General features: G+C 50.8%; 1 protein-coding gene across 3 annotated transcripts; it reads left to right on the forward strand.

The window, feature by feature from the left end:
* Positions 264 to 16,170, forward strand: CARD19 (caspase recruitment domain family member 19). 3 transcript variants are annotated; one of them, XM_005684173.2, is made up of 6 exons: positions 273 to 696; positions 11,956 to 12,098; positions 13,896 to 14,049; positions 15,268 to 15,327; positions 15,569 to 15,640; positions 15,906 to 16,170. In XM_005684173.2, the coding sequence occupies exons 1-6, from the start codon at positions 690 to 692 to the stop codon at positions 16,019 to 16,021; spliced, it is 552 nt and encodes a 183-aa protein (XP_005684230.2). In that variant the 5' UTR covers positions 273 to 689; the 3' UTR covers positions 16,022 to 16,170. The 3 variants fall into 3 exon arrangements, 2 of the variants coding, with proteins under 2 accessions (XP_017907988.1, XP_005684230.2); XR_001296018.1 differs by lacking the exon at positions 273 to 696 and adding an exon at positions 3,304 to 3,366; XM_018052499.1 differs by lacking the exon at positions 15,268 to 15,327 and having other exon boundaries at positions 264 to 696.

The raw sequence follows: 17,920 nt of genomic DNA on the forward strand, positions 1-17,920 counted from the left end.
GAAGTTGAGCCAGAGTTGGGGTGAGGCTCGAGTGAGAGGAGGGGCTCAGGAAGGCTCAGCAACGTAGCTAGCGCCGAGGGGGCGGAGCTAGAGTGGTGCCGGTGTTTAGAGTCAGGATCCGGCGGTGATTTAGCCCAGAGCAGCGGGGGCGGAGCTGAGTGAGGGGCGGAGCTGAGGGCACCTCCTGTGGGCGGGAGTCAGGCTCAAGGCTTTCGGAGGCCCGGTAACTAATAAGGACCGAGCGAGGGGCGGGGTTCAGGGTTGTGGTCGCGACCTAGTTAAGGTCTGCAAGGGTGGGGCTCAGGGAAGGCTGGGTTTAGAGCCCTAGCGTTGACAAAGACTAGACCCTGGATTCCCGGAAGGGCGGACCCAGCGAGGGGCGGGGCTAAGGGCTCAGCGGCGTCCGTCGCCCACGCGTTAGGAAGCTGGACTGTAGGGAAGACTGGGGGTTTTAGCCCCGGCCGCAGCGCCGCCGACGACATGGGCGGGGCCTAGCGGGAAGGGGCGGGCTCAGTGAGGGCGGGGTTAAAGCTTAGCCGAGAGGATACCAGGGGCGGGGCCCACCGGGAAAAAGCGGGCCAGAGCTGGAGGCGGTCAACCCTGCCCACGGGCAACGCGCGGACAACCACACGGGCTCACAGCGGCAGGGGGACGGGTCGGGTCGGCCGAATGCACGGTGTGCCGCCGCCATGACAGGTGAGCGCGGTCCGGGGTCGTGCCTGCCATGCGGAGACAGGCACGCGGCTACGGTGGCGCGTAGGATCCGAGTGTCCCGATGCCACTCCTCGCTGCGACGGCGAGTGACCTTGCCCGTGACTGCGTGCCCTGTCGACAGGACGACGGCAGAGCGGCGCGCCGGCCCAGGGCTGGGTTCTATGGGGGCGAGGCCAGGCCAGGTCTAGGAGGGTGCTTGGGGGCGGCGGCCATGGACAACCTCTGGAGAGTTGTGGTGGGCAAAGCCACGTCATGCCCTGGAGGCTTCTGAGCGTTAGGGGCCGAGCCTTGGCGTGTTCTGTGCTGTGAGGCCAGGTCAAGCCGTGGAAGGCTCTAGTGGGCGGGGACCAGGTCTTGGGTGATTCCAGGAGGGCAGGGGCTAACGTATGTCTGCAAGTGGGGAACTGCTGGTGTGAGGATCTGTGGCCTGGCACTGGGAGGTGAAAGTAAAATTGGTGGTAAGGAATAATCTCTGGGGTTCTACTGTGCTTCTATCAGGAGATATAGAAACTCCTGACAGAAGGCTGTGTCTTCTATTAGGAGTCCCCTGAGGAGTCTGCCCAACAGGTGGTGCCTTCCTGGGCAGTGTGTGGTACCTGTGGGACTCTGGTATCTCCCAGGGTGCACCCCTTGTCCAGGGACAGGCCCGAGGGAATCTTGCACACAGACTCTGTTTCCCAAGGCCTTGTGCCCCATCTGGACTGCCCCAGCCCTTCCAGCTTTTTTTTCCCCCCAGAATGCAGTCCCCAGCCCAGCCATCCTCCAAGGGCCTCTCTTGAATGGAGACCGCCCACCACCTTCCTGATCCTGAGCAGAGTGACCCTACTCTGTGGACCTTTCCCTGTTAGGAGAAGCTCCATGAGAGTTACAGGCTGATGAGAGTCCATGCCAGTGTAATCAGGGAGTGTGGTGGCTTCCAGAAGCCATACCTTATTTCAGGGAATGCTTCTGAGGTAAAAGTCACCTAGGGTGACCCACAGGGTCTGGGAGGCCCCTGAAGTCCCCATTCTCTCCATAGCTGTCACTGGAGTCCCAGCCTAAGTCCCGCATACAAGAAAGATTTGATGGGCAGGAACCTGGTGATTTCCAGGACACCAGTGTACCAGCCTAAGCCAGAAGAGACCCCTGGTACTACTCACTCCCCTGTCGTTTCTCTGAACTGTTTTTAATCTGTGGCTGCTATTTCTGAGTAAAGTTGATCCTCTGACCTAGGGTGTCAAATGTGATGGTTTCAAATACGTGGATTTTTTTCAATGCATACATACTACTACCTGACCTGAGGTTGGCTGAAATCTCAGATGCAAAATTATGGATACGGAGGACTGACAGTAAAGTAATGTGTGGATTTTTGACTCCTCAGGGTCTGTCCCCCAACCCCCTGCTGTTCAAAGGTCTATTGTACCTACTGTGCATCTGGCCCTGCATCAGGTCCTTGCTACTCAGGCCTGCTGTATGGGGAAATATGGAATATCTCTGTGTGTGAATGAGGAAACAAAGACTCAGCTTGGGCAGGTGCCCTAGACTGCTGGGGCAGTCAGTGGTGGATCCAGGACTAGACCTTCGCATGCCTACCAGTCCCCCTTCTCCCTGCTGTCTCAGTGTCCTGGGCCTCTAGAGACCTCTTCCCTCAGAGCCCTTCATTTTGGGGATGGGGAACTAGGGCCCAGAGAGTACAGGCCTGGGAGGGCCAAATGAACAGGCCTGCAAGGCTGTAGGTCCCAAGTTCCTGGCTTACTGTCTCCATGCAGCAATAGCAACCTGTCTCATTCTGGGGCCTTTACGAAGGGTCGCAGAGTGAGCGTGTGGAGCCCGATGCATCTGTGCAGGGCCCACACTGACCAAGTGTCACTGTAGCAATTACTGTTGCTGCAGAACCAGCCCCTTCCTTGTGGTGTGCTGGGGAGTGGGCTTCGCAGCTCCATGCCTGGTTGGACACTGGGACAGGAGGGGATTCTGGGAGATTCAGTTTGGGAGGGGAGGTTGAGGCCCAAGCATCTGGACTTTGTTGGGGGTGGTGGTGGGTGGGGAACTCAGGAAAGTCTCTTGAGGGGAGGACAGTGAGTGTGAGTTAGCCAGGTGGAAACCGTAGGGAGAGGTGTTCTGGTCCCTGGGAATCTGAGGCAGAATGCTGCAGTTGGGCGTTGCTGTGCAGGCTTGGCTCAGGGGCTGGGAGACCTGGTCAGGGCAAGTGAGGCCAGCTCCCACAGGGCCTCCAGTGCCAGGTCAGGCTAACAGGTTGGCCAGCCTAACCATGCTTGTGGTGCCAGTAGGGCAAGGTGACGGGGGAGGAGGACTTCTGTGGTCACACAGTGGATAAGAATCCACCTGCCGATGCAGGGGACACGGGTTTGATCTTTGGTCTGGGAGGATTCAACATGCCACGGAGCTTCTAAGCCCGTGCACCGCAACTGCTGAGCCTGTGCTCTGGAGCCCGTGAGCCTCAACTACTGAGCCCGTGTGCCGCAGCTGCTGAGTCCACCTGCCCTAGAGCCCGCATGCTGCAACTGCTGAGCCTGTGTGCCTAGAGCCTGTATTCTGCGACAAGAGAAGCCACTACACAGAAGAGTAGCCCCTGCTTGCCACAACTACAGAAAGCCTGCATGCAGCAGTGAAGACCCAGCGCAACCAAAGGAAAAAACAACGATGGGGGAGGTAGGGCTTAGCAAAGGTTGCTGGCGAAGGTCTGGTGAGTTTTTATGCCAGAGCATTCCTCTTCCTCCTTCCTGTAAAACCTATCTGGGACTGTCACTTGGGACCACACTGGTTTCCTTTCTTGTGCTTTGTTATGCCTGTGAATGGCCGCCCGGGTGTGGTTTGTGTGCACAGCTCACAACGACCACAGGAAGCACAGGGCACGGCAGAGCCCAGAGCTGTGGTCCCCAGGCTATGCCATTATGCCAAGTGACTCACAGCTCCAGCCAGTGGAGGCACCCTTGGCTAGCAGCCTGCAGGGTGGGAAGAGCCACTGCAGAAGTGCTGGTCACTGTCCACTGACAGCCCTTGCCCTGCCCCTTGGGCCTATGTCCATTCACTCCCAACCTCTTTAGTGAGCGCTTAGTGTGTGCCAGCCCTGTGCACAGTGTACACGCTGGCAGCACTGGGCAGGACAGCCCATGGTTTGGTCAGAAGCAGACACGGTGCAGCTAAATTGCATGATTAATTAGTAGACTGATCAGAGAGGCGGAAATGGGCCCCAACACTGTGCCTGGGTCCTGAACTCAGTCCATCACTCTCCGGCTGATTAAGGTCTTAAGCAGGTACCTTATCTACTTATTGTGCCTCAGTTTCTCCTTCTGAAAATGAGGGTAGTGGTCATGCTTGTGTAGCAGAGCTGATGGAAGAATGATGATGCACAGAGCTCCCAGAATGCCCAAGCATGGGTCCCAGTCCATGAACTATGGCCAATATTATTAACTCTTTAATCAGAGAGGCTACAGGTGATGAAGCCGGGTGGCCAGGAGGGTCCTGCCACATGCTGGTGACAGATGTCTCTGCATCCCTGTCCATGGCTTCTTTACCATGTTGGAGCTGCTGACAAGTCTGTCTTCAAAATATACTTTCAGAGACTGGGAGAATCAAAAGTTAGAAATTCTCATTCTAGGGGGAATAGACCATCCAGGAGGAGGTAGCATCAGGAGAGAGAGGTGAGAAGGTAAACGGTCTATTGAGTTGGGCCCATGGAAGAAATCGGGAGGAGGCCCCACTTGTTCCAACTCAGTGACGCTGTTTTTTAAAAATCAACTTGATTGAAGTATTGTTTACTTATAAATACACTCATTTTTATTGAAAAAATTCTCTTAAGTTTTGACAAATGTATATACTCATGGAACAACTGGTCCAGGCCAAATCAAGATAGAATGTTTCTGTCACTCCAGAAAATCCTTCATGCTCCTTTCCAGTGAATACCACCCAATCCAAGAATCCATCTCCTTTCTGTGACTGTTTTTTTCATCTTTAAAGTTCAACAGTGGAGGGTTTCCCTGGTTGCTTAGTGGTAAAGAATCTTCCTGTCAATGCAGGAGACATGGGTTTTATCCCAGATTTGGGAAGATCCCACACACTGCAGAGCAGCTCAGCCCTTGTGCCACAACTGTTGAACCTGTGCTCTAGAGCCTGGGAGCTGCAACAGCTGAGCCCCGTGCACCCTAAAGCCCATGCTCTGCAACAGGAGAAGCTATTGCAGTGAGAAACCTGTGCACCGCAACTAGAGAGTCGCCCTTGCTCACCGCAACTGGAGGAAAGCCCGCACAGCAATGAAGACCTAGCACAGCCAAAAATAAAGTAGATAAAATTTTAAAAGAAAAAAAAATTCAACAATGGAATTTCCAAATAGTGTTTCTTATTAATTACTAGAATTTATTTTTGGAGCATTTTTAGTTTATAGACAATCGAGCAGATAGCACAGAGGGCTCCCCCCACCCCATTTCCTCTATTATTAATATCTTGCATTTGTATGGTTGTTACCTGAATAAGCCAATAGTGATACAGTATTATTAATTTCAGTTACTAACTAAAGTCCATATTAATATGATGGTTCATTCCTGTGTTGTACACTGTATGAGTTTTTTGAAAAATTCATGATGTCCTGTATCTGCTATTACAGTATCATACAAGAAGTTTTACTGGGTTAAACATCTGTGCTCCATCTATTTATCCCTCCTTCTTCCATAACCCTTGGCAACCACTGATCTTTTTACTGTCTCCATTGTTTTGCATTTTCTAAAATATATACTTGGGATCATATAGTATATAGCCTTTTCAAATTGGCTTCTTTAACCTTTAACAAAATGCATTTGTTTCCTCAATGTCTTTTTGTAACTTCGTAGGTCTTTTTTATCACTGGGTTATATTCCATTGTAACTTATTAAACTGAACCGCAGTTTCATATATTATCCACTTACCTTGATATGTATTTTATTGTTCAGTCGCTGAGTCATGGCCAACTGCAAGCTTGCTCAGGCTCCTCTGTCCTCAGCTGTCTCCTGGAGTTTGCTCAGATTCATGTCCATTTATATGTATATGTGTGGTAAAATACACAGAACGTAAAATTTACCATTTTAACCATTTCATTGGGATTAAATACATCCACAGTGCTGTGAAACTGCATTTCAAGAACTTTTTCATCATCCCAAAGAGAAACTGTACTCATTAAACAAAAACTCCCCTTTCACCCCTACCTGCAGCTCCTGTTAATCACTATGGTACTTTCTCTGTTTTAGAATTTGCTTATTCTAGATAGTTCATATAGTGGAATAATACATTTGTCCTTTTGTATGGGCTTCCCTGGTGGCTCAAATGGTAAAGCGTCTGCCTGCAGTGCAGGAGACCTGGGTTTGATCCCTGGGTCAGGAAGATCCCCTGGAGAAGGAAATGGCAACCCACTCTGCTATTCTTGCCTGGAAATTCCCGTGGACGGAGAGCTTGTGGGTTACAATCCATGGGGTCGCAAAGAGTCGGACATGACTGAGCAACTAAGATAACACTTCACTTCATTTGTACTTTTGTGTCTAATTTATTTCAGTTAGCATATTGTTTTCATGGTTCATCCATGGTTTTGAACCCATGTGTTAGAATTCCGTTCCTTCTTATGATTGTATAGTATTCCATTGTATGTATACCATATTTTGTCTATCTGTTCATCTGTCTGTGGACACTTGGGTTGTTTTTACCTTTGGGCTTTTGTGAATAAACGCTACTCTGAACTTGACATGCACATATCTATTTGAGTCTCTGCTTTGAATTCTTTCGAGTGTATACCCAGGAATGGAATTGCGGATGTATTTAACTTTTTGAGGAATAGCCATACCCTTTTCCATAGTAGCTGCACCGTTTTACCTGCCCACCAGGAGTGCATGAGAGTTCCACTTTCTCATCCTCGTATTCATATTCCCTCTCTCCAATATTTATTTTACCCTAATGAGTATGAAATGGTATCTCATTGTATTTTGACTTGCTTTTTGCTAATGACTAGTGATGTTGAGCATCTTTTCATGTACTTAGCAGTAATCTGTCCACCTTTGGAAAAATACCTGTTCAAGTATTTTGCTCATCATTGTGTTGGTTATTTTGTAGGATTTTTTGTTGTGTTGAGTTGTAGGAGTTCTTTTTGTATTCTCTCTCTTTCTATATATATTAATCCCTAATCAGATATATGCTTTGCAGATATTTTCTCCCATTCTATGGATTGTCTTTTCACTCTTTTTTTTTTCTTCAAAATAGGGCTAATTTCTGGACTTTCTAGTCTATTACATTGGTCTGTATAGTACCACAGTTTTGATTCCTGTAGCTTTGTAGTAAATTTTGAAATGAGGAAGTGTGAATCATCCACTTTGTTCTTTTTTCAGGATTGTTTTGGCTGTACAAGTCCCTTGAGATCCCATATGAACATTAGGATGAAAAAAAGACAAAAAAAGATTTACTGCAGTTTGGATAGGGGTTACATTGAATTCCTGGATCACTTTGGGTAATATTGTCATCTTCACAATATTAAGTCTTCCAAACCGTGGACATGGAATGTCTTTCCATTTATTTGTATCTTTTAACATTTCTTTGAGTAGTGTTTTGTAGATCAGTGTACAAGTCTTCCATCTCCTTGGTTAAATTTATTTCTAAGTGTTTTATTCCTTTTTTAAGTTTTTTTTTAAGAGTTCAGCTTTTTATTGAATGTGTTACTGAAGAGGTTTAGTCAAAAAGACCAAAGCCCATGTCATCATTAGACTTTTCAGATTCTTATTTCTTTGCCTCTGCTTTCTTCTCCTCAGCTAGGGCAGCAGTGGCAAAGAGGATTGGACCTACTGCTGGTGCCGTGCCAGCTGCTGGGGCAGACCCTCCAGCCCCCCATGTGGCAGATGAGGCTCCCGATGTTGACACTGGCCTGGCCAGAAAGGGTCAGCACTTATAGGGCTGCTTTAAGGAGGGCGCTGATTTTGTTGTTGTTGTTGGCTACACTGGGTCTTCATGGCTGCATGTGGGCCTTCTCAATATGTTGTTGTTGTTCAGTTGCTAAGTCATGTCCAACTCTTTTTGACCTCATGGACTGTAGCACGCCAAGCTCCCCTGTCCTCCATTCTCTCCCAGAGTTTGCTCAAATCCATGTGCATTGAGTCAATGATCCTGTCTAACCATCTCATCCTCTGCCAGCCCCTTTTCCTTTGCCTTCAGTCTTTCCCAGCATCAGTACCTTTTTCAGTGAGTCAGCTCTTTGTGTCAGGTGGGCAAAGTATTAGAGCTTAAGCATCAGTCCTTCCAGTGAACTTTCAGGGTTTATTTCCTTTAGGAATGGCTGGTTTAATCTCCTCGCAGTCCAAGAAACTCTCAAGAGTCTTCTCCAGTACCAAATTTGAAAACATCAGATCAACACTTAGCCTTCTTTATGGTCTGATTCTCACATCCATACATGACTGCTGGAGAAACCATAGCTTTGACTAGGCGGACCTTTGTTGGCAAATGATGTCTCTGCTTTTTAATACGCTGTCTAGGTTTCTCATAGGAGACGGCAATGGCAACCCACTCCAGTACTCTTGCCTGGAAAATCCCATAGACGAAGGAGCCTGGTGGACTGCAGTCCATGGGGTCGCTAAGAGTCAGACACGACTGAGCAACTTCACTTTCACTTTTCATTTTCATGCATTGGAGAAGGAAATGGCAACCCACTCCAGTGTTCTTGCCTGGAGAATCTCAGGGACGAGGGAGCCTGGTGGGCTGCCGTCTACGGGGTCACACAGAGTCAGACACGACTGAAGTGACTTAGCAGCAGCAGGTTTCTCATAGCTGTTCTTCCAGGGAGTAAGGATTTTTAAGTTTCACGGCTACAGTCACCATCCGCAGTGATTTTAGAGCCCAAGAAAATTAAATCTGTCACTGCTCCCACTTTTTCCCCCTTCTGTTTGCTGTGAAGTGATGGACCAGGATGCCATGATCTTAGTCTTTTGAATGTTGAGTTTCAAGCCAGCTTTTTCACTCTCCTCTTTCACCCTCATCAAGAGGCTCTTTAGTTCCTCTTCACTATCTGCCACTAGAGTGGTATTATTTTCATATCTGAGGTTGTTGATATCTCTCCCAGCAATCTTGATTCCAGCTTGTGATTCATCCAGCCCAGTATTTTACATTATGTACTCTGCATTTAAGTTAAATAAGTATTTAAGTTAAATAAGGGTGACAGTATACAGCCTTGTCACACTCCTTTCCCAGTTGTGAACCAGTCAGTTGTTCTATGTCCTGTTTTAATTGCTGTTTTTTAACTGACATACAGGTTTCTCAGGAGACAGGTAAAGTGGTCTGATCTTCCCATTTCTTTTAAGAATTTTCCACAGTGTGTTGTGATCCACACAGTCAAAGGCTTTAGCATAGTCAATGAAGCAGAAGTAGATGTTTTTCTGGAATTCCCTTGCTTTCTCTGTGAGCCAGTGAATGTTGACAATTTGATCTCTGATTGCTCTGCTTTTTTCTAAACCCAGCTTGTACATCTGAAAGTTCTCAGTTCACATACTGCTGAAGCCTAGCTTCAAGGATTTTGAGCATAACCGTGCTAGCATGTGAAATGAGAGCAATAGTACAGTAGATTACATGTTCTTTGGCCTTGCTCTTCTTTCGGATTGAATTGCAATCTGACCTTTTCCAGTCCCATGGTCACTGCTGAGTTTTCCAAATTTGCTGACATATTGAATGCAGCGCTTTAAAATCCTTTAGGATTTGAAATAACTCAGCTGGACGTCTGTCACCTCCACTAGCTTTGTTTGTAGTAATGCGTCTTCTTTTTTTTTCTTTTACAATGTTTCCTCTGACAGGTTACAAGACAAACACCCAGTTTGCCTGAGTTTTAAAAGGTTATTTCCTTTGCCCCATTTGAATGACCAATAAAGACATAAGTCCAATTGGCAGAGTGAAAGGAGGTGTGTAGTAATGCTTCTTAAGACCCACTTGACTTCACACTCCACAATGTCTGGCTCTAGATGAGTGACCATACCATCGTGATTATCTGGGTCATTAAAACCTTTTTTGTATAGTTCTTCTGTGTATTCTTGCCACTTCTTCTTAATCTCTTCTGCTTCTGTTAGGTCCTTGTACCGTTTCTGTCCCTTATCGTGTCCATCTTTGCATGAAATGCTCCCTTGATATCTCCAGTTTTCTTGAAGAAATCTCTAGTCTTCCCATTCTATTTGTTTTCCTCTATTACTTTGCACTGTTCATTTAAGAAGTCCGTCTTATCTCTCCTTGCTATTCTCTGGCACCCTGCATTTCGCTTCTCTTCTTTCCTCAGCTATTTGTAAGATCTCCTCAGACAACCGCTTTGCCTTCTTGCATTTCTTTTCTCAATGCATATTTCTCAACACTTTTATTTCTGACACTTTTGGTTGCCAAATGTATGGGGGGTTTTCCTCTGTCAAGCAGCTTTCCAGTTCTTTGGTGGACACCAACTGGGTGTCCTATAAATTTAACTCAATTCTTACACCATCCATCTGGAGAGTGTCAGACCCCATAGGTTCACTTTGGACTCAGTCCCACAAGATTGCCCCCACTTGAAATGCCAGTCACTGGTCCAGGCTGCCACCTGTGCTTCTAACTGACTGGCTATAAATCAGAGTTCCCCTGACTGTCATTTGCTAGAGCAGTTCACAGAACTCAAGAAAACACTTACTATTCACAGTTTGTTTCAAGGATACAAGTGAACATCCAGGTGGAAGAGATGCATGGGGCAAAACACATGAGAAGGGGCATGGAGCTTCCGTGCTCCTCCCAGGCACCTCCAAGCATTTAGTAACAGGGAGGTGCTCCACACCCCGCTTTGATGGGGGGAAGGTCATGGAGGCTTTCTTAGGTAGGCATGAGCTTCCCTGGTGGCTCAGCTGGTAAAGAATCTGCCTGCAATGCGGGAGACCTGGGTTCGATCCCTGGGTTGGGAAGATCCCCTGGAGAAAGGAAAGGCTATCCACTCCAGTATCCTGGTCTGGAGAATTCCATGGACTGCATAGTCCATGGGGTTGCAAAGAGTCGGACACGACTGAGTGAATATATCTTACTGTAAATCACAGTATCACAAACCTATTCTGTCAATCTGTGTCTTTTGATTAGAGAGTTTAATCCATTTACATTTAACTACTGATAAGGGACAACTTGTTTTTACCTTTTCGCTGTTTGTTTTCTGTATGTCTTGTAGCTTCTTTGTCCTTCACATATTCCATTACTTCCTTTTGTGTTGATTTTCTGTAGTAACACATTTTGATGTTCTTTTGGGTATATTCCATAGACATTTTCTTTGTGGTTACCAGGGGAGTTATGTTTAATATTGTAAAGTTACAGCTACCTAATTTGGATTGATACCAGCTTAACTTCAGTCACATACAGAAACTCCTCCTATACAGCTGTGCCTGCCTGCACACCAACCCCCCCATCCCCTGGGTCCACCAGGAAAGAGGACAAGCTGCCTCACATAGATAAGGTGGTGCACTTGTTCAGGTAGCTAGGGCTGCAGGCACTTGGGACCCTCCCTCAGAGATTCTTTGCCATCTGCCCACTGACTTCTCCCCATCCACTCCCTGCCTTTAAAGGCTTGTCATTCTAAGGGACATTCTTAATGGGAAAGATAGTGTAACAGTGATGTTTTAATGATGATTCTGAAAGAAAAAAAAAAAAGGAAAAGCATTTCCCAGCCTCCTCGGTAGCAGGCATGTTGGTCTGCTGTTTGGGGCAGCTTCCCAAGGCCTTGCAGATACTATGTCCAGTGGCCATGCCAGCTAAAAGTGGCCAGGCCACTCTAAACCCTGTGCTTCTGTCTGTGTGTCTCCTGTCCCCATGACAACAGTGGCTGTAGGAGCTTTGGAGTTGGGCCTTCTCTGTGCTGCTGTGTCCTTCCTCAGGCTGCTATTTCCAGAGAGCACTGGGGGACCCTGCAGACAGCAGACTCTTCACCCTCCTGAGTTTTTTGGTGATAAGCTCTCAGGCATAGAAGAGAGGAGGAGCTGGAGGCTCTGCTCTGCTTTTGAGCTCTGTACCTTTATCACTGCACCCACCCACCCCACTGTTTTGCAAGGGGATTGGCATGACATGGGGAAATCCTGGGCTGTGCATGAGTTGGGATGTCAGCAGTTGTCCAGATACTTACAGCTGGTACACCTCTTGGTGGGCACGGGACCTTACTGTGCGGAGTCCCTGCCATGGCTGTGTCATGGTGTGTGGGACTCGACACCCCTTCCTTGGGCTGTGCTGGCTCATGTCCTTCTGTGTTCTCTGCTTCTGTTTCAGAGCAAACCTACTGTGATCGCCTAGTCCAGGACACTCCTTTCCTCACCAGCCTCGGACGCCTGAGTGAGCAGCAGGTGGACAGGATCATCCTCCAGCTAAACCGCTACTATCCCCAGATCCTCAGCAACAAGGACGCGGAAAAGGTGCCAGTGAACTTGAGGCTGCTCTCCCATCCCTTCCTCTCTGGGCTGGGAGAAGCCGGGGGCAGGACAGCTTGGAGGTGAAAACCTGTCTCCTTGGGGTGACCTTGGGCCTAGAACATCATTTTTTGAGCTTTAGTCTCTTTAGATGTCATCAGAACTTCTAGCCCCTTTCAAAAATGCTGGAGGATCACAGAAGATGTGTGACAACATGAGACAGACCTGGGAGGGGGAACGGGGGTGTACCAGGGTGGGAGGGGAGCAGGGATGCCAGATTCACTCTACCTAGTGCTGTAGAACTCTTCACTCAGCATCTTCCAAAAGTTCAAAATGGGCAATCATTTTGGGTGTGATCTGGCATGTCCTGTTCGGGGACATTGGATGAGAGTGGGTGCTCCTTGTGCACCCCACCCACTTCTCTGGCTCCCCTGTGGCACTGGGGGTGGGTGCCAGAGACTAGCTGGGGCTCTGGGGCACATGGCCTGCCTCCCAGCCGGGTGACAGAGCGAGCCCTTCTCCTCTTGGGGCCACGTGCAGGGCTCTCTGGAGGGTTGGGGCCTCTCCAGGGGACAGATGATATTGATCCTCAACAGAGCTAGAATCCACCCACACCCTGCTACTGGCTCAGATGCTTGTTGTGTTATAAAAGTAGTCCAGTAAGTTAAAAAGTAGGGGCTCAATTTTCTGTCTTGTAATTAAAAGTCGAATATGCATTCACTATTTTAAAAAAAATTTGAAAAGCTTCAGATGTTCACATGAGAAAAAGGAAACTCCACACACACACACACACACACACACCACCACACACACACACACCCCACACACACCACCCCCACCCCCACCCCCACCACCACCCCCAACCCCCCCCCATGGTTCCATTCCTCATAGGTACCCATGGTTTCTGCTGCACAGCTGCCTGTGCTTTGCAGTTTCTGTCCTTTTGTGGGTCAACTCTAGTTTCTTGTAGAATGGTCCACCACCACCAGGTGGCAGCACCGGGCCATAGCCTCCATGTTCTGGGAGTCAGTGCAGGTACCCTGTCCATTGACCTTTACAACCACATATTTCTCAATCAGCCACATCGAAAAAGCCACCTATTTTTTCTGCTTAACCCTTGATATATTTTTTAAAACTCGAATCACATTCCCATGGACTATGAACTACTAGAAGTTACCATTTATGCCATTACCTTGAAGGGTCCCTATAATGATCGTATTGTGTGGGTTTATTATTATTTCCTTTTTTACACGTGGGAAAACCAAGTTAGCAAGCCGCTAAGTTTCCACACTTGGAATAATGTCACTACCACCTTTCTTGGTGACCTGTCTAGGCCTCCAATGGGAGTGCAAGGATTAGTGGCCGTATGGCACCCCACTCCAGTACTCTTGCCTGGAAAATCCCATGGACGGGGGAGCCTGGTGGGCTGCAGTCCATGGGGTCGCTAGGAGTCGGACACGACTGAGCGACTTCACTTTCACTTTTCACCTTCATGCATTGGAGAAGGAAATGGCAACCCACTCCAGTGTTCTTGCCTGGAGAATCCCAGGGACAGGGGAGCCTGGTCGGCTGCCGTCTGTGGGGTTGCACAGAGTCGGACACGACTGAAGCGACTCAGCAGCGGCGGCAGCAGCAGCACAGTCTTGGGCACTGCATAGGAGTGGTTGAGTCTTTGGTAGCAATTGCTACCCCCCATGGGTGTTCCAGCCACGAAGGTGGCATCACAGCCATTGACAAGGCTGGGGCTGGGGGGTAAGTCCAGAGTCCTCCAGCCTGATCTCTCTGTGCCCCTTCCTCCTCCAGTTCCGGAACCCCAAGGTGTCTCTGCGAGTGCGTCTCTGCGATCTCCTGGGCCACCTGCAGCAGAGCGGTGAGCGGGATTGTCAGGAGTTCTACCGGGCCCTGTACATCCACGCCCAGCCCCTGCACAGCTGCTTGCCTAGCCGGCACGCCCTGCGTAAGTGCATGCCCCGGCCCCCTGGCCTTGGCATCTCCTTGTTCAGCCCTTCGCCAGAGACAACCCTCTGGTTGTGTCTTGTGTGTCCCTCAGAGAGTGGAGAGAGTATTTCAGACAACACAGATATCTGTCTCCAAGGCTCCCTGTCTCTGTCTCTCCATGTCACTGTGTGTGTCTGTCTACTTCTCTCTGTCTCCCTTTTTCTTCTGCTTTTTATTTCTTACATGAAAGTATCTTGTGCGTGTGGTCCTGCCCTTTTCTCTATAATCTAATGAACCTGGGAATCCTTACCCTTCTGATCAGAACTAGCGCCCAGCTGTAGGCCATACCAGCCTTGAGTGAACTGCCTCCCACGACAGAGGTTGTATCTGCTTTCACCCAGGTAGATCCTCACGGTGTGGATGTTTCTGCACAACAGTCTCTGGCACAGATGGCTGGTCCAGGACAGTGTGTTTGGGTTTAGAAGTGCCAGCCCGTGGCCCAGGAGGCTTGAGAGGGATCCTCTGAGCCAGGATGGGTACAGGGAAGGCACAGGTAGGGATGGCACAGGTAGGGATGGCAGCTCAGTCTTGAGGCCTCTGCACCCAGGTCCCCAGGGGGAGTGGCTACTGTCCCTCAATCCTCACATGAAAGGCTGGAGGCCGTGAGGGAAGAGGTGGCTCACCTCAGGCCACTCAGCTGGACCAGGGCCCCCAAGGACGGGCTGGCAGGCCTGGGCCCTGAGCTGCGGCATGGAACGGTCCTGTCACCCAAGCTCTCAGGACCACACAGCCCTGCCTGGAGTCAGGGACCTTCCAGGGTGCCCTCGGGGTTATCAAGGAGCTGGTTGATTGGGGAGCCCCAGAGGGGTCTGGGGAAAGAGAAGGCGCCCTGCCCTCACTCAGCAAAATCAGACTTGGGACAGAAAGGTGTTCGCACTGTTGGGTGCCTTGTGGTTGCCAGGGAACAATGAAATCCCCATCCATGGTCCTCAAGTTCCCATGAAGTAGACAAAGGAGAAGACCCTGGACTGTGCAGGGCTCCTTGCCTGGTGCTGACTGCTCCCCTCCCTGCACCGCCCCAGACACAGCCTGGAGGGCTCAGCACCCACACAACCCAAGGGGCCTGGGTGGTCTGCGGGGAGGGGCCTTGGCAGCCCCCTTGGTTTCTCGATGGCAGGCGACCACTTTACTCTCCAGCTCCCCCGTGACTAACCACGCCCTGTGATTTTGTTTCCAGAGAACTCAGATTGCACAGAGCTAGACTCGGGCACCGCAAGCTGTGAGCTCAGTGACAGGGGTAACCGCCTCCCACATCCCTTTTCTCTGTCCCCTGACCCAGGGCTCCACCTCTGTCTCGGGGGCTTCTCATTCCAAGTTGGGTTCCGGTCCTGGCTGCCCATTGGACAGACCCACTTAGGGTGCTCGCTAGGGGTATCCCTTCCTGGCTCACCCTAGTACAGGGTGTGAGCCTGTCCTCAAGGCCTCCGGACCCCTCCCCTTCAGGGCTCGGGGAGCTGCTCACGCGCATTTCTCCCCAGGACCTGTGGCCTTCCTGACCTGCCTCGGCCTGGCCGCAGGCCTGGCGCTTCTCATCTACTGCTGCCCTCCAGGTGGGTGCTGCCGGGCCAGGCCTCGGCCAGTCCTCCCCACGCCCTGGGGCTGAGCCCTGCCAGATGGACGGGGGCCTGCACCTGAGGCCCCCCGCTGTGGCCCAGCGAGGCATGCCTGCCGTTGCTTTCCTGCCATGCTGACCGTGCCCAGGTCCTGGGTGGGAGCAGTGCATGGGGACCCACATCACTCGGGTATGGGCTGTGATGCTGCGAGGATGAGAGAAGGTGCCTTCTTGAGGAGTTCTGAGACCCCCTTGTCTTCCAGACCCCAAGGTGCTTCCAGGGGCCCGGCGTGTCCTGGGCTTCTCCCCGGTCATCATTGACAGGCACGCCAGCCGCTTCCTGCTGGCCTTTCTCACAGATGACCTGGGGGGCCTCTGACTGACCCCAGCCCTGCCCGCCTGCGTGTTTGCTCTCCAGGGGCTTTCTTCTTTCCTAAGTGTTTATTTCTTACTATTTATAATTTGTGTAATAAGCACTTTGCTTTCATTGTACAGAGGTGTTCAACAATATTAAATGTTTGAGTCTCATCCCTTCTCTTAGGAGTGTTTTCTAGATGATTCCAATTCAAGACATGACAGCGTCTCTAGCTAAGGTTGATCCTGTGGGTTCTTCACTTCTGAGTCCAACCCAAGACCCAGGTCCTGCTCAGGCTGCCTTCCCAGACTCCTCTGGGCCTGGGTCTCACCCCTGCATGTGGACTACCCACCTCAAATGTCCCCGGCTGTCCCCCAGTGCCCACTTCCAGATGGAACCCTGCCGCGTGTCCTGTCCCTTCCTTCTGGGGCCTCCTTCCACCGCTTCTCTCCAGAACTCCCTACCTTGAGCCCTTCTTGCTATCCCCACCCTGGAGCACTGTTGATCCCGATACCTGCCCCTGCCCATCTGCTCTCTATCCCAGTCCTCAGCTGCGGGCCCAGAGGATGGACAGGCAGGCCCTCTGGACGCCTCTGTTACCCTCCCTCGGCTCACAGGGCCGCCAGGGCCAAAGGTGGAGCACCGAGCCCTCTTGGATGTGTACACTCGTCCTTCTGTGTTCTCAGGGAAGTTTCCATGACAACATCCGGAGCCTGAGGCCAGGAGGTGAGACAGATGGGTACAAGCTCCCTGGCTGAGGGGCCAGGCCTTGCCCCCAAGGCAGTTACAGGGCTTGGCTCAGGACAAGGGGCTTGCCTGTGGCCAGACCCCAGGCCGTTGGTGGAGGGCCACGGAGGGCACCAGCCAAATGCCTTGTGATGCTCGATGCTTGCGTTTGTTGCCTTGACTCCTCCCAGCAGCCCCAGAAGGCGGGGGCTGCTGCCCTTGCTCTCCTGATGAAGAAGCTGAGACTGAAAGGAGAGGTCACTGAGCCAAGAAAGGACAACCCGGCACATGAGGGGCTCGACCACCAATTTCGTTCCCTTCCTATGACATGTCCCAGGGAGATACCCCCCATCAGCCCTCTTGTCTCTGTCTAGTCACCAGAGCCAACACCCAGTTCCTGGGCCCTGTGCGGCTCCTCAGACCCCACTATCCGGGAGATGGATCCCCTCCCTCCTGGGGAAGCAATGACCTTGGCTTTAGGGGTCAGGGACACATGTATGGTCAGAGCCTAGAAATGAACACAAAATCTTATCCCTGATCCTAGGTGGAGGGGAGGTTAAGATAGAAAGAGTCCACAGAACCCTCTAGGACTTTTAGAGATGAAAAGTGTAATTGTGCCATTTGAAGTCTTGGGCTCTGGCTCCTCACGCCCTCCCCTAACGGCCTGGGGGAGCCCCTTGTTGGCCCCACACAGCCCTTTGTTCTCAGAGCCGAGCCCTGTAATTGCCTTGGGGAGATGGGCCTGTCTCCTCAGCCAGGGAGTTTGTACCCATCTGTCTCACCTCCTGGCCTCAGGCTTAGGATCTTGTCATAGGAAAGTCCCTGTGGACACAGAAGGGTGAGTGTACACATCCAAGAGCGCTTGGTGCTCTGCCTTTGGCCCTGGGGGCCCCATGAGCCGAATCCCCACTGCTGGCCCATGGGTGCCCACTGCCCTCCAGGCTATGGCTGCATGGCCCCTGTCCTCCGTGGAGCCCTGTCACCACCCTCATTACCAGTGAGGGAGCCGAAGCTCAGCGCCCAGGACCACACGGCACCCGAGAGGTGCCACACGTGTGCGCACACATGCACATGCACACAGATTTGAGAAGTGTGTACAGTGCTCAGATTCACATGTGTGCGCGCACAAGGCATGGGCCGCTGGGGCCTGGGCCGGGCCCTGATGGATCCCTCTCCCCGTTGCCTCCCTCTGTCATC

Source organism: Capra hircus, chromosome 8 (assembly GCF_001704415.2).
Source record: "Capra hircus breed San Clemente chromosome 8, ASM170441v1, whole genome shotgun sequence".
Classification (NCBI taxonomy): Eukaryota; Metazoa; Chordata; class Mammalia; order Artiodactyla; family Bovidae; genus Capra; species Capra hircus.